Source organism: Musca domestica, unplaced genomic scaffold, assembly GCF_030504385.1.
Source record: "Musca domestica strain aabys unplaced genomic scaffold, Musca_domestica.polishedcontigs.V.1.1 9, whole genome shotgun sequence".
In the NCBI taxonomy this organism is placed as follows: Eukaryota; Metazoa; Arthropoda; class Insecta; order Diptera; family Muscidae; genus Musca; species Musca domestica.
Window position 1 is genome coordinate 16,806,853 of NW_026712435.1, and position 18,001 is coordinate 16,824,853.

The following is an 18,001-nucleotide window of genomic DNA, read 5'->3' on the forward strand; positions in this document are numbered from 1 at the left end:
TTATCCGATTGAGATGAAATTTTCCAAACAATATTTTTTTGACCCATGATCGAACCCTATTGAAATTGGTGAGAATCGGTTCAAATTTAGATTTAGCTCCCATATATATCTTCAACCGATTCCGGTTCAATTGTGCACCAAATGGCCAATATCAGACCAAATAACATGAATTTTGGCACATCCTACCGAATTCAGTCTAGAAGCAAGTACATCAAATTTGAAGAAAATCGGTTCAGATATAGCTATAGCTCCCATATATATGTTTCATTCGATTTGAGGTTTTAAGTCCCTCACATGCGTAATATTCACTCCACAAAAATGATATTTGGTACCAGATAACTTATGGAGCTTAAAAATGCATCTGTCAAATTTTATCGAGATCGGATCAGATTAGGATATAGGTATATTGTGCACCAAATGGTTAATATCAGCCCAAATGAACAGAATTTTGGCAATTCCGACTAAATTCATCGTAGAAACAATTATTTCAAATTTGGTGAAAATCGGTTCAGATAAAGCTATATCTCCCATACATATGTTTTATCCGTATTTTAGTGTTAAAGTCCCTCACATGCGTAATATGCACTCCACAACGATAATCGTTGTTGCCAGATGTCAGATACAGCTCAGAAATAAGAATTTAAAATTTTGTCAAAATAGTTTCAGATTTGGGTATAACTCCCAAATATATCTTCATAGGAGTTTTTTTTTTGAAAATTTTTTCCAAATGGTTCAAAGTTCGGCGCGGTAGAACTTACTGCTTTTTCGTTTGTTAAAGTTTTTTTTTTTTTTTTTTTTTTTTTTAATACGGATTACAGTTTTGAATTCTTTCAGTTGTAATAGCACATCAACCCAACTCAAATCCGTGATTATCCATTAAAAAAATTATCAAGGATTTATGTTAAAGAAATTACTGCTAAAAACAACATGCTTAAGATTTCGATAATTCACTTCGGAATTTCACGACTGGAATTTCAAATTCTTTGAAACCGGGGGGAAATAGAAAAGAGGTGATTAAATGAAGAAATAAAAATTGTCAGTGCGTGGTTAGAATACTCTACAAAAATAGTCACCAGGGAACATTATTTGAGGTCCCACAATATGTCAAATATTACAAATCCAACAAGCAACTCAAATATTTGCAATATTCAAAAACACACTGATTTTGGGGCTATTACTTTTTGTGATTTAGTGCAGAATTATTGTCCTCCATAGTATAAGTTAATGTAATATTATATTCTCAAAAAAGGCGGCAAGTTAATATTTGATTTCAAAATAATAAAATCTATCCTCAATCCAATAAAAATAAAAATATTAAATTTAAAAACAAAACATAAAATTTTACCACAAATTAAATTAATTGGTCCAGCAACTGAATAGAAGATAAAGAAAAATATTCTGTCAAACTTACCCATCGGACATTTTCATCATTTTCGTGGGTACTTTTGATTCCCCACTTAAAAAGTCAGCGGTGGCATTTTTCAAGTTATTCTTGATGTTCTCACCGTTCTCCTTGAGGGCGGAGGTCTCTTGCAGCTTTTTGTCCAATGCATCTTGCATGGTGCCATTTTCGGACTTTTTCAAATCAGCATTAGCTGGAGGATTTGGTACGGCGATGGGGACAGGCATTTTGTCTTCTGTTGGTTTGAGAGGGACAAGAGGGGTATCGAAAGCTGGTGTTTTTGGGGGAGAAACTGAAGGTGGTGTGGGTTTAACCTCAGCTGGTTTTGGTGGTGCAGGAGCAGGGACTGGTGCCGGAGCAGCAGGTTTAACTTCCGCTGGCTTTGGTGGAGCTGGAGCTGGTGCAGGAGCAGCAGGCTTAACTTCCGCTGGCTTTGGTGGTGCTGGAGCTGGTGCAGGAGCTACGGGCTTAACTTCCGTTGGTTTTGGAGGTGCTGGAGCTGGTGCAGGTTTAACTTCAGCTGGTTTAGGTGCTGCTGGTTTCGCTGGTTCAGGCGCCTTCGAACTGCTAGCCTCACTTGGTTTATTAGTCGACGAGGAACTACTGGCAGGTTTGTTATCTAAGGCCTTGTTTGGTACGTTAACAGTCTTATTACTGGTATAAAAAATATCAAAAAATGTCCAACCAAAACGTTTGCTAAAATTGAAAACGAAAAAATAAATAAATAAAAATGAAATCATAAAGAGAAAATTGAAAAATAATAAATAAGTAATAAAAAAATAATATTGGAAAGAAAAACTTAAAATTTAATAAAACAATACTTGGGTTATAAAAACTTTGTATTTTCATTTTAAAAATCAACAAAATTAAATCAACCATTATTTTCCCGAGAGTTATCTACAAAAATATACTTAAAAATCGACGATTATAGTTCTAAGAGTCCTTTTAAAAATTTACTTAAAAGTCTCTATTTTTGCTTTCCTTAGAGTTCTTAATTTTTCCTCAAAGAATTATTTGAAAAATATAGGTTAAAATCACTATCAGAATCCTTTGCTCCCTTGGAAATTAAAAAAAAAAAATAAATTTAAGAATTCCACGATTATTGTTCTGGGAGTCCTCAAAAACTGCACTTGATTATTGCTCTAAAAGTCCTTTAAAAATACACCTAAAAATCCATGATCGTAACTTTAAAATCTAAAACAGTTCAAAGCTTAAATAATGACTTTGGTGTGAAACACTCCAATTGCGGAAATGTCTGTTTATAACCCCATATTTTTTCTCTGAGTCTATGTAAACTAAAAAATCCGAGATTAGTACTCCCGGAGTCATTTTAAGTGTGAAACCCCTTTTTTCTATAAATTTTTCTTTAAGTCTCTCCTACACAGAAATGAGACAAGAAATCCCCACATGTAAACAAGCACTTACTGAGAGTTTTTAAATTGTTATTGAGAAAAATTACTGAGTTACTGGAAATAGTTAAACATTCAGATAAATAATAATAATAATAATAATAATAATAATAATAATAATAATAATAATAATAATAATAATAATAATAATAATAATAATAATAATAATAATAATAATAATAATAATAATAATAATAATAATAATAATAATAATAATAATAATAATAATAATAATAATAATAATAATAATAATAATAATAACAATAATAATAACAGTTTTTTAATAATATATATACAATAATAATATTAAATAAATAATATATACATTTTTTATATTTTATTGTTATTATTATTGTTGTTGTGTAATAACTGACTAGTTGACTGATCGAGAATCAACGCCCAGAGGAAAGAATCTTGAAATATTGCACGAAGGGTGTCTTGATGCGTAGGCGCATGATAAGGATGGGTTTTTGGATATTCGTACTAAAAAGGTACGAAAAGTACTAAAATGTAAAATTTAATAGTTTGTATTGGACAAACGGAATGAATTAGAATTGTGAAATTTGGAATGAGATTCAATAATGGATGCAGGATGGATGTATCAAAGGGTTTTTGGAAATTCAAAGTTTAAGGTTAGGATAAACTCTATACTCGTACTAAAATTCTAAAATGGCACCATTTGAATGTGAACGAATAGAGCTAAAACAATGAAACCTTGGTATAACAATCCAGATTGGAAAGACAGTTTGATATATGAAGGTGGTGGCTTTGCCAATGTGTACTAAGTGTGCGAACTGTACTAAATGGTACTAAGTTTGGAACAGCTTGGTTTAGAGAAAAAGTAAAAAGCTGGAATTTTGTATTGCGGTCCCTGTTGGTGATAGGTGATAGGATAAAGAAGTGGTTTTGGAAATATGTAATACAAGTGCACGAAAAAGTACAGAATAGCAGTACATCCTGGTACAATATGGTATTGGGTAAATAGATAGTGCTTGAAATCTGATATTTGCCATTACGGTTGCTGTGCATGCACCTGGGCATATGGAGGTGGTCTTGGAAATTGTACTATAATTGTAGGAACTATACTACTTGTAGGAACGTACTTTATTTGGATGAAGTTATCTTCAGATAAATTCAGAAATTTTATATTTAGATTACTTATGTTATCTGTATTTCAGATTTGCCCTTGGTTTGGATATGCGATCTATATTTGTACGAAAAGTACTAAGTTTGATATCAGGTGGACGGAATCCTCAAATTTGATATAGATATCACTGTTGGTATCTGTGGTTAATATATGCAGGTGGTTTTGGGAATGTGTGTTTTAATTATACGAAAAGTACTAAATTTGATATTTGGTTAAGGAATAGAGATAGAATTCTGAAATTTAATTTTTAGATTACAGACGGTATCTGTAATATTCGGCAGTGGTTTGGAAATGCGTCCTATAGTTGTACAAAAAGTACTAAATGGTACTATATTTGGTACAATTTGGTATTGAGTGAGGGGTATGGTTGGAGTCCTCAAATTTGACATTGAGGTCTCTTTTGGTATCTGGCATTTAGATATGGAGGTGGTTTTGGAAAAATATGTACTATAATTACAAAATTACTAAATGGTACTATATTTGGTATTGAGTAAAGGGATAGCGATAAAATTATAAAATTTGATATTTAGATTACTGAAAGTATCTATGTTTGGGATTTGAAGGAGTTTTGAAAATACGCCCTACATTTGTACGAAAAGTACTAAATGGTACTAAATTTCATATTGGGCGAAGGGAGCCCTAATCCTCAAATTTCATATGTAGGTCACTGTTGGAGGTAGTTTTGGAAATGTGTACTATAATTGTACGAAAAGTACTAAATAGTACTAAATTTGGTAGTGGATTAATGGGACCGTGAAAAAAACGTGAGATTTTATGTTGCGATAACTATTGGTTGGTAGGATTGATACATGGAATGGTTTTGCAAATAAGCACTAAAATGATAAGAAAAGTACTAAATTCGGTATTAGGTGAATGGATGGATATAAAATTCCGAAATTCGATATTTAAATTGCTGATGACGGTATCTGTGTTTGAAATTTAGCGGTGGTTTGGTGAATGCCTCCAATATTTGCACGGAAAGTACTGAATGGTACTAAATTTGTTATTAAGTGCCATTATTACTAACACAAGATCTGGTGTGAAGATGGGATATATCGGTCTACTCCTTTTGGTACATCTTCCACAAAGGGTCAAAATTTTGAATGTCCATGAAGGTCATAAAACGCGAAATTAACATCCGATTCCATTCAGACTTGGTACATCTCAATATTTCCATCAACACAAATTTGATGTAAAGATGGAAGAGATCGGGCCATTTCTTCTGGTACCTCCCCCACATAGGGTTCAAGATTTTGAAAAACATAACGCTCAAAGAAAGCGGAATAAGCATCCAACTCTCTTCAAATTTCACACATACACATCTGTTGTGAAGATGATATATATCTGCGCACCCCTTCTGGTACCTCAGCCACAAAGGGTCACTATTTCCGATACTTACATCTGTCATTATTGTATCTTCATGGATATTGAAAATGTTGAAATTTTGTGGAGGAGGTTCCTGAAGGATTGTACCGATATATACCATCCTCACACCAGACCTTGGGTTAATGAAAGTATTGTGATGTGTGGAATTTGGAGACAATCGGAATCTTACATCATATTTTATAAGAGTTATAATTATTCAAAATGTTGACCCTTTCTGGGGGAGGTACTTGATGGAGTTGACCGATATTGTCCATTTTCCCATGACCTAGCACTGACGCAAATATTAGGATATGCAAAGATGGAGCAAAATTGGATTGTCCTTTTTCTTTCGGTGCAGAAAATATATTTTTTGAAAATTTCGACCTTTTGTGGGAGAGGTACCAGAAGGAGTAGATCGATATTGCCCATTTTCGAACTCGATCTAAGTTTGACAAAAATATTACGATGTACCAAGTTTGGACCAAATCGGATACTTCCTTCGAGAGTTATCGTGAGCACCAGTCAGCCAGACAGACTGACTGACAGACGGACGGACGGATATCGCTAGATCGTCTCCAAATGTCCTGAAGCAGATTTGGTCCAAAGAGACCTAGGGTTTAAAACCATTATTTCGACTAGGTACGTTTTGGTCTATCAAATGATATATACCCTCTGAAGCCATATGGCTGAGGGTATAACAAGATTACTGAATAGAACCGTAAACTTCTTAAATACATGTGTGCGTTATGGATTCCATAAAATTATTCTATCCATCTCGTTTCCCCCTTTTGTCACCCAACTCTTAACCTAACCTTAAGCACATTTTTACGACGAAACACATGTGTTGCACATTTGAACTTCAGACCCAATAAACGTTGTGAATTCAGTGCAAAAATCCATGCATTGGTCGAGTCGCCATACGCAACGCACTTCAATTTTAGATGAAACTGAAAAAAAATGCAATTTTCCATGACATTCTTCTTTTTTTCATCCTTCCTCTTTCAATTACTTGCAAAACTCATTTGCGCTGCACCTACCACAAAATAATGTCATTATTTATTGCCTCTATTTTGTCAGGGCTTTATGCAATATTTGTTGTTGGTCGGTTGGATTTATCCAGTTCACAGCAAAACAAAGTATGAAAAGAAAGACAAAGAATAGCACAATTGCATGGAAAGGAATTAATTAAAGTGGAAATTGCACTGGGCCGCAACCATTTAAAACAAAAAAAAAAAACAAATATAGGATTGGCTGGCTACCGCTGATGGGAAAATCGACAGGCGGACACAATGACAAATGTACAGACAACATTGCGGACCAGCAGACATAAAAAGTACAACCAATCATGTTTGCCATAACACTTGTAAAGACCCCATTTCTCGTTTTTCCGCATTGTCTTCGGCCTGCCGTTTGCCGTCTTTCTCATCAGAACATCGCTTACCCAAAAAATTGTATGTGTGACATGTGTTGCCGTTTCGTTGGGCGCTTATTATTCATAAACTATTTTTATGCGATTTCAAAATATGTTCTTCTTTACATTGTAAATATTTAATTAAAAAGGCAGCGTACAAAATAAAAAATATGTAATTAAAAATGTAATACCCGAATATAAGACATGGGAAACGGTAACAATAAAATTACACAAAAAAAAAAAACAAACTCACTAAAGGAGGAGATCACATCATAACTATAATTGACAAAATATATTCTTTTTTTTAGTTTCTGTTGTTTATACAAATTTTTAACATTCCATTTGGCACTTTTGTGATAATTACCTTGAGTAACGCAGAATATTTTTGCAACAAAAGAAACACTTTAATTCCGGAGCACAGCTCAGTACGAAATAATCTCTACTCTGGAGATAATGAGTTGGCGTTAATGATTTTTCAGTTTTTAGTGTTGCCACCTATTTGTAATGTAATAGTAGCAGAAAAGGTACGAACATTGCATAAGGTAATCCCATGCTGACATATTATATATAATTTTTATACCCTCCACCATACTATTAACTTTGTCATTCCGTTTGTAACTCCTCGAAATACTCATGTCAGACCCAACAAAGTGTATATATTCTTGATCAGCGTAAAATTCTAAGTCGATTTAGCCAAGTCCGTCTGTCTGTCTGTTGTAATCACGCTATCCTTCGATAGGAGGCTAAAATTTTGCACACATGTATATTTTGCCAGTAGGCAGGTTAAGATCGTAAATGGGTCATATAGGTCCACGCTTTCATATAGCCTCCATATAACGGTACCTCCCGATATTCGGTATTTTGACGATTTTACCGACATTATTTATCGGAATTGTTTCAAATTTGGTATTTGAAGTTCGAAATGGATACTACAGCCTAAGACAGAAAAATGTCTGTGCAAGTTCACGTTTTCATATAGCCCCCATATAAAGGTACCTCCCAATATTCGGTATTTTGATTTTTGCTATATAATTCACCGTTTATTTCAAGTTGCGAATTTGAATATGGTAATGACTTATGACAAGCAATGCATATGTAGGTTCATGTCGTATAGACCCCAATATAACGGCTATATTCGCCATTTTTAAGAATTTGTAACGGATTTTATTTTTTGAAAATTTCTAAATTCGTTCCAAATGGTGGAGGTTATTAAAGTTCGGCCAGGCCGAACTTACTGCTTTTTAATGTGGCGTTTCCACTGCACTTGATTCGCTCTCTATTCGTTGTTTGACCCTTAACTATGAAAAAACTACATTATTCTTCACACAAAATTTCCTGAGCGAACACTCATATTTGTACGTTGTTCAAATCAAATCACTCTCAGAACAACGAAAAAATATGTCCCATCCCTAACAAATGAGAGCATTTATCGAAAAAATAAATTATGACATTTAAAAATTAAAAATAGAAAAATTTAATGAAATTTTAAAAATTTTTGGGAAGACTGAAAATTATGAATGAAAACTACAATGTTGAATGGCGTATGTACATTCAAACGAAAGTACATTTTGTTTTCTCTCTGATTCGAGGTACGCATTTTATCCACGAGTTGAAATTTCCACAGAAAACTGCAAACAAAAGAGGCAATATTTTCAAAAACTTTGTATCGGCAGAAAAAATGTTTGACAAGTGTCTCTCCAGCAAAATTTAAAAATAGAAAAATACAAGAATATATTCAAAATGTCAACATTTGCACAAAAAGTTGAAAACGTGAATGAAAATTATAAAATTAATGATATAATAAATCTTTAGGAGAAAAACAATCATTTCTTCTATTTATATTAGTGAGAATTTCATGTATTTTCGTATAAATTCCCATTAAAATCAACAAACAAAATTTTTGAAAAAAGGAATTATTTTACTATGAATTACGAATCGTGCCGTATGAACGGGTTAATTCGTGTACATAATTCTGAGAGCGAACAACGTTGTTCGGTTTCCAATGGGAACATGCTATAACTTGTTTTAAATTATTTAAAAATTACAAATTTCCTCCTTCAATATGTACGCAAAATTTGTGTTATCTGGCAAATAATATATACGAGTTGAAAAAACAGCAACCAACTTCAGAAAAATTATTCCAATGACAGCTCATTATATAACAAGCGTACAAAAGCATTTTGGTGCGAATTTTCCAGAGAAAAAGTTATTCGTTATGGAATTCAGGCGTGATAGTGTGATTTCTTTATATTTGGCTGGAAAACCACAAGTGGCTATCGTTAGAGCAATCCAGCATTTAAATGTGAATAAATCTTTTGTGTATCGTACCATCGCTCGTTACCGTGATACTGAACTTCAAGAAAGTGGACGGAAGAAAACAGAAACAATATCAGTAGAAATTGTTCAAAAAGTAAAGAAGCGACTTGATCGAAACCCGCGTCACAGTGGCCGAAAAATGGCTCGTGAGCTAAACATATCGCAATATTCCATTCGGCAAATATTGAAAAATAAGCTCGGGATAAAGCCATTGAAATTCCAAAAAGGGCAAGAACTTACAACGCCACAGAAAGAAAATAAACTCAAAAGAGCTAAAGAGTTGCTGCGCTCGACCGAAAGTGGTTAACTGCCGAATTTGGTTTTCTCCGATGAAAAAACATTGCTTGTCTAGCAGTTTGTAATCAAACAAAATTATCGTGTTTACTTGCCAAAGAGGTCAGCTGAAAATGTGTAACTTCGGTTGGCCACCAGAACTCAAGCGCCGGTCATGGTGGTGGTGTGGGCCGCCATAACACCCGATGGTCGCTCTCCGCTCGTATTAATCGACCGTGGCATCAGAATGAATGCTGAATATTATCGCGAAAATATTCTGGAGGGTGTATTAAAGCCTTGGGCACGCAAACATTTTGGCCGCAGACCTTGGACATTCCAAGAGGACTCAGCACCATTACACTTAGCACGCGCCACCCAAGAATGGTTACAAAATGAGTTTCCTCCCTTCATTTCCAGCGCAAAATGGCCACCAAAATCTCCGGATACCAATCCGTTGGACTATTGTATCTGGAGTATTTTGGAAAGCAAGGTTGGTACTAAAATATACCAAAGTGTGGATCCAACCAAAATACCGCAGAGCAACATTCGGGCAGCATGTGACGGTTTCATTGGTCGTTTGAAGGCCATTTTTCCTGCCAAAGGTGACCAATTCGAACAGATCTAAACTTATTCTAAAATTTAATGCTATTCCCGACATTTTTTGCTTTCATTCAATAAAATTTAAAAAAAAAAAACAAAAAACAAAATTATGTACCTTCTGGCTGAGGATATAAAATGTAATTGACTGACTTAAGGATTAATCATTGACCAGACGATGCGGCTGAGGCGAGAACATTGAAATTTTGGGTGAGGGTCACTCTTGGTCTGAAGGTGTCAGATAAGGCTGGGTTTTAGAGAGTTTGTACTAGAACGGTACGAAAAGTAGTAAAAGGTTCTAAAACTGTACTTTGTTCACAAAAATACATGGACGGACGGACGGACAGACAGATCGACGGACATGCATAAATCGACTAAAAATGTGATTCTATGCAGATCATCAAAAGGAACTATGGGTCTATCTCGTTGCCTTTTGCATGTTACAAACAAATGCACAAAGACATAATACCCTGACCACCTTGTGGTGTAGGGTATAAAAATGCCCAAAAGAAAAATTGGTCTGGTAACACCGTTTTTAACATATTACATGTTTTTGATATAAAAATATATTTATATAAGTATGTACACATAACAGTTAAAAATTATGTCAATTTTAAGAATGTACACAAAAATATGTAGATATGTACATATACATGCGTTACATCGTCAGGGCTTTCTTTACACTATCATCGCCAATGAAACTCAGGGTTTTCTTATAAGTTTGAATCTGAATCAGGTTTCAAATTTATATTATATGATGAATATGAATGAATTTCTGAATATGTATGAATGCCTTTTTTTCAAATGCCTTTATTCCTGTATCTAAAACGCCAGCCGCTGACTTAAAATACCTTCACAGTTAACGATCATATCACTGGGTTTAATAGATCTTTGTGTAATTCTTCAACTCATCTTTTGAGTATATATTATCGTGTGCAACAGCCAGACAGACGGGTGGGCGGACATCTCTAGATCGACTCCAAATGTCCTGAAACGGACTTGGTCCAAAGAGACCTAGGGTCTGAAATCTTTATTTCGATGAGGCACGTTTTGGCCGTATCAAATGATATATACTCTCTCTAGCCATATGGCTGAGGGTAATGAGGATTAATCCTGTGTAGAATCTGTGTGTAAACTCGCTATTATGTCGGAAAAAATCCTCTAATGCATTTACCCCTTTGAGTCTTACTGGGAAAGTAAACAGAAACTGGTTTTATTGTGTAAAAATAATAACGGTTTATTCACAACATCATTTTGTTTTTATACCCTCCACCTTGGAAGGAGGGTATATTAACTTTGTCATTCCGTTTGTAACATCCCTAAATATTCGTCGTAGACCTCACAAAGTATATATATTCATAATCAGCATAAAATTCTAAGTCGATTTAACCATGTCCGTCTGTCTGTCTGTCCGTCTGTCTGTCCGTCTGTCTGTCTGTTGAAATCACGATACCGCACACATTATTTGACGTAGAGCGTCAAAATTTGGCAGAACAATTTGTATTGTGTCTAGGATGGTTGGTATTGAAAATGAGATATATCGGTCCACGTTCTGGTATAGTCCCCATATAACGGTACCTCCCGATATTCGGGTAGGTCACAACGGGTCCCTGAGCGTGTGGCAAAACATTGCATGTATAGGTCCACGTTCTGGTATAGTCCCCGTATAACGGTACCTCCCGATATTCGGTATTTTGATGATTTATGCCACATTTTTTCACTGATTTGTGTAAAAGTTGGTATTTGTGGGTCATAATGGGTCCTAGTTCGTGTGGCGAAACATTGTAATTATAGGTGCACGTGTTGGTGTAGCCCCTATATAACGGTACCTCCCGATATTCGGCATTTTAATGTTTTTTGCCATATTTTTTTAATGTTCTTTTAACCTAGGGTGGAGGGTATTAAAAGTTTGGCCCGGCCGAACTTAATGTTTTTTTACTTGCTTTATTTCAATTGCTTCTAATATCACACGTGCCAAGACCATTAAAGTCACTTTAGGCATATCAATCACAACAGGTACAATTTGTATTTGGCGACTGAGAACAACAACAACAACAGCAATAAAAGATATACAAACTTTAACACAAAATAATTTTGAAAAATTTGCAAATTATGGACGTTTGTATAAACAAAGATACATACATACATATCTATATACCATATATTTATGTAGGAATATGTGTGAATATGTTTATCCAAAAGTAAAAAAAAAAAAAAAACAGCCAATGTGACGTCAAGACCTGGGTGATACTGGAAATGCTTAAAAAAATTCGAGAAATTTCGCAAAAAAAATAACAAACAAAAAAATCACTGCACGAGATTCACGCTATTTTGGCATCACGTAACGGCAGTATTTGAAAAAAATGAATGATGAAAACAAATCTAAGAAAATTGGTGGAAACAATTTAATGGAAGTTTTTTATACCTTCCACCGTTCTATGGAGGGTATATTAACTTTGTCATTGCGTTTGTAACTCCTAGAAATATTCATAATAGACCTTACAAAGTATATATATTCTGGATCAGCGTAAAATTCTAAGACGATCTAGCTATGTCCGTCTGTCTGTCTGTCCGTCTGTTGTAGTCACGCTATCTTTCTAACGAATTGAGATAGAAGCCTAACATTTTGGCTAGGCTAACATGCATAGTTTACCAGTAGGCAGGTTAAGTTCGTAAATGGCCCATGTCGGGCCACGTTTTCGTATAGCCCCCATATAACGGTACCTCCCGATATTCCGTATTTTCATGATTTTAGCGACATTGTTTACCGGAATTATTTCAAATTTCATACTGGAAGATCCCAATGAGTACAAAGACATAGAAGTGTAAAGATAGGACGAGACAGTGTCAAGATATGGTAACCCTGGGAAAATGCCTCTGTTGTTACGATATCATAACAACATAGTTACCAATGTTAACTGATTTAAACCGCTAACGCTAAATGAAATTTTGAAACTAAAATTTTGGATTTTTCAATTTTTTATTTGTTGTCCGTTTCTGTAATTGTGGTTTTTATATTAACATGTCTTTGCCATGAACTGTTAATCTAATGGTTTGTGTCTACAATACATAGATTAACAGTTCATGGCAAAGACATGTTACTATAAAAACCACAATTACAGAAACGGATAACAAATAAAAAATTGAAAAATCCAAAATTTTAGTTTCAAAATTTCCTATCTTTACACTTCTATGTCTTTGTTTTAGGTCTTTGATTCTACCATGTCAGGGCATATAATTGGTCTGTTCCAGAACTGCAATAATATAAAAAATTTTTACTACGATAACTGATTTTCCCGCTATGATATTGCAGAAAATTGCAAAACCATTCTTGATTCTTGCAGGTACTGAAACAGAGCAAATGTTATATACATAAAATTCTATCTCAAAAAGTATCTGTTGGTTCTGTCGCCAGATGTATACCCTCAGCCAATGTTCGATTATTTAAATATATTATGACTTCTGTTATGATTATTTAAATAATTGATCCTCTATGGAGTAGGTTCCGAAGAAATGGGCCAATATTGTCCATTTTGTCCTTCACTTTATATGAGATATATTATAATTTTTAGAAAATGTTAAAATGTGCATGAGGTACCAGTTATAGTCGACGGAAGTATTCCATTTTCATACTTCATCTAATGCAGAGAAATATATTGACATGGGCAAAACTACAAGATAATTGAACATTTATATCATCTCAGGTTTCGGACAGTAATATTTAGATGTAACAAGTTGTAAAGAATCGCTGATTAGTTTCGCTAGTTTTGACAGATAAAAGTATTGAAAATTGTGACCCTTTGTGGGTGAGGTAACAGAAGGTGTTCGCAGATATATATCATCTTCACAACAGATCTTGTGTTAGCAAAACTGTTTGTATGTGTGAAATTTGAAGAGAGTTGGAAGGTTTTTCAAAATCTTGAACCATATATGGGGGAGGTACCAAAAGAAATGGTTCGACCCCGCCCATCTTTATAACATATATTGTGTTCTTGAAAATATTGAGATGTGCCAAGTCTGAAAGGAATTTCGCATTTTATGAGCTTCATGGATATTCAAAATTTTGACCCTTTGTGGGAAAGGTACCAGAAGGTGTGGACCGATATATCCGATCTTCACAGCAGATTTTGTGTTAGTAAAAAATGGGATGGGATAAATATGAAGAACCATATGCTTATTTCAGATTTTATTATCGGTTTGGTAATTCACAACATTGACCCTTTATGGGGGAGGTACAGAAGAAATGGTCAGATCTCTACAATCTTTATAACAGATGTTGTGTTGTGTTGTTGAAATATTGATATGTACCAAGTCTAAATACAATCGGATTTTAATTTCGTGTTGATATTCAAAATTTTTATCCTATGTGGGGAGGTACCAGAAGAAATGACCCCATCTCTACCATCTTTATAACAGATCTTGTTTTGATGGAAATATTGAGATGTGTCAAGTTCGAATGGAATCGGATTTTAATTTCGCGTTTCATGAGCTTCAGGGATATTCAAAATGTTGACCATTTGTGGGTGAGGTACCAAAAGAAATGGACCGATATATCTCATTTTCAAAGCAAATCTTGTGTTAACAGTAATAATGGGATGTGTGAAATATGAAGAAAACTGGATGCTTATTTCGGATTTTATGATCGTTTTGGTTATTCAAAGTATTGCCCATCTCCGAACTGGATCTAAATTCGATAATAATATTACGATGTACCAAGTTTGGACCAAATCGGATACTACCTCCGAGAGTTATCGGGCGTCTGTTAAAAATGTGGCTAGAGTCATCAAAATATCAAATATTCGGAGGTACGGATTATGAGTGATACAAGAAGTAGTGAGCATTTTCCACCTTTTACTCTGGAATTTGGCTAAAATCATCAGAATATCGAATATCGGTTATAAGAAAATTTGAACCTATATAGACAATATTCTGCTACAGGAGGTAGAATCCATTATTAAATCTGTTAATCGAATTTTAAACAATTCCGTTTAGAAAAGTGGCTTAAATCGTACAAATACCGAATATCAAAAGGTACAGTTGTAAGGGGGCCTATAAGAAAACGTGGACTTATATAGACACTGCTCAGCCGTAGAAGATAGAACTCATTATGAAATTTATGAACCGAATTTGTAATAGATTTGTTTAAAATACCGAATATTAAGAGTTACGGTTGTATGGGGCTTGAACCCATATGGTCTATATTCGGCCTCAGGAGGTGGAAACCATTATGAAATCTATAAATCGAATTTCTAACAGATTTGTTTATTCTGTTAAGAAATGTGATCTAAATCGTCCAAATATCGAATATCGGGAAGTACAGTTATATGGAGGTATAAGAAATCTTGAGCCTATAAAGACCATTATTCTGCCACAGGTGGTGGAAACCATTATGAAATCTTTGAAACATATTTTCAACAATTACTGTTACGAAATGTGATCTAAATCGTCAAAATACCGAATATCGGGAGGTACAGTTATATGGAGGTATAAGAAAACTTGAACCTATAAAGACCAGAAGGTGGAACCCATTATGAAATCTTTGAATCAAATCGTAAGACAGACTTAGAATTCTGTACTGATAAAGAATATATTGTTACATTATTGGGTCTAACATAAGCAATTCGAGCATTTTAATATACCCTCCATAGTATGGCAGATTTTATAGCCTCCACTATGACAATAAACTAATTTCACAATTTTGATTTGAAAGATTTGTTGAAAAACTGGAAATAATTGATAATTCTATTTTTTTTTTGCAAATTTTCGCAAATTTGCAATCTCAATTGTTCCGCAATTTGTCAAAAGTGTTATCAGCTTCAAAAGAAATTGATTTAAGAAATATTATTATGTAATAACTTGTTATCCACCCATCAAATCTTTGAACAATTCATCAATCATTTTATCACCTAATTGAGATTGATTCGGTGAAATTCTTTTAATGACTAGTGGACCTGTGTACCCACGTGTATATATGTATGTGCATTGCGGCCAGAACATTTCCAATTCCACTTAACAATCCGATGACAAAGCCCATAATGGGTTTATAACTCCCCACTTATAAAACCAAATATAGCTTATCTTCTTCGTTTTTTATGAGAGAGGGGCAGGCCATGCGTAACACCTGATTGCGTTTTGTTGTTGTTGCTGTAGTTTGGGGTATTTTTTATGATTTTAGCGCTAATTTTCTGCAACAGGGGCCATGGAAAATGTTCTAGAACTGCACGACAGACAGCAACAAAGTCGTGCAAATTCGAATATTTAGCACATGTGAATGGTTCCAGCTGATGGTGGAACATGTGGTGGTGAGTTCGATGTGCTTATCATTTCGGGAAGTGAAGAAGAAGGAGGAGAGCGAAGAAGTAGTAGCAGAATGGTACTTGAAAGTGCAGTTTAATGTTCATCATGTGATATAATAAATAATGAAACAACAATAAAAACAACACTATTTGTTCTATAAAACTTCCAATGAAAGTTGTTTGATTGTTTGATCTGTCACGGGTGATAAGAAGCGAAATAACAACAGTAACAACAATGTGATATTTTTGGCAAAAATCAAATGTTTGAAGTGGCATAATGGGTAGATAAGGGTGGGTTGGGCTTGGAAACATACGAAACGTGCCAGACATTGATTAGCAACCTATTCGTCCGACGAAGCAAGTAAAATGCTATGGGGGTGATATTCGATGTTACGATGACTAAGCAATAGGTTGCATTTATGGTATTTATGTAGCATGTCTGAGAGAAAATCGATTTCTGTCTTGGATCGTTCTCTTGGATTTTAGCCAATCACATCATATGGATAATGAGTACTAACTTACGAACTTTAAATACCCTCCACCATTTGGAACGAGTTTGGAAATTTTCAAAAAACAAAATCTGTAAAAAATTCTGTTCAAATCTTAAAATTACCGAAAATAGCCGTTATATTGGGGTTTGTAGGAAGACATGGACCTGCATAGGCAACTTTTTTCATAAACAATTGCAATATTCAAATACGAAACTTGAAAAAAACGGTGAATAATGTAGGGAAAATCATCAAAATACCGAATATAGGGAGATAACGTTATATCAGAGCAATACGAAAACCTGAACCTGCGTAGACAATTTTCTATCACAGGCTGTAGTGCCTATTTGGAACTTCAAATACGAAATTTCAAACAAATTCGGTGAATATTGTACATAAAATCAAAATACCGATTATAGGGAGGAACAGGGTGAGATGCAAAAACTGCAACTAACTTCAGACTTCTGTCATTTCTAAGCCACTCAACCGACAGCTGTTAAAATTATTCCAGTGATTAGTGAGAATTTTCCAGAAAAAAAAGTTATTCGTGTTGGGATTCAAGCGTGGTAGTGTGATGTCTTTAAATTTGGTTGGAAAACTACAAGTGGCTATCGTTAGAGCACTTCAGCATTTAAATGTGAATAAATCTTTTGTGTCTTGTACTATCGCTCGTTACCGTGATACTGATAGTTTAGCCCGACGTCAAGAAAGTGGATGGAAGAAAACAGCAACATCAGCAGAAATGATTCGAAAAGTAAAGAAGCGACTTGATCGAATATTCCATTCATCAAATATTGAAAAATGAGCCATTGAAATTCCAAAAAGTCCAAGAACTTACACCGCAACCGAAAGAAAATAGACTAAAAAGAGCTTGGCCGAAAGTGGTGAACTGCCGAATTTGGTTTTCTCCGATAAGAAAACATTCGTTGTCCAGCAGTTTATAAACAATCAAAATGATCGTGTTTACTTGCCAAAGAGGTCAGCCGAAAATGTGCACCTTCGGTTGGCCACCAGAACTCAAGCGTCGGCCATGGCCGCCATAACAGCCGATGGTCACTCTCCGCTCATATTATTTGACCGTGACATCAGAATGAATGCCGAATATCGCGAAAATATTCTGGATGGTGTAATAAAGCCTTGGGCACGCAAACAGTCTTTGGACATTCCAACAAGACTCAGCACGCGCCACCCAAGAATGGGTGGCCATTGTGCGCTTCATTTCCAGCGCACAATGGCCACCAAAATCTCCGGACACCAATCCGTTGGATTATTGTGTCTGGAGTATTTTGGAAAGTAA

At 34.7% G+C, this 18,001-nt stretch overlaps 1 protein-coding gene across 1 annotated transcript in view; it reads right to left on the minus strand.

Moving 5' to 3' along the window:
- The window catches only part of LOC101897700 (arginine kinase 1), a 50,711-nt gene extending 48,997 nt beyond the window's left edge, over positions 1–1,714 (minus strand). Inside the window, exon 1 of the mRNA XM_011296089.3 lies at positions 1,412–1,714. Within this exon, the coding sequence (XP_011294391.3) occupies positions 1,412–1,629 (218 nt within the window). The 5' untranslated portion in view covers positions 1,630–1,714. The remainder of the gene's footprint in view (positions 1–1,411) is intronic.
- Between the last annotated feature and the right edge of the window lie 16,287 nt (positions 1,715–18,001).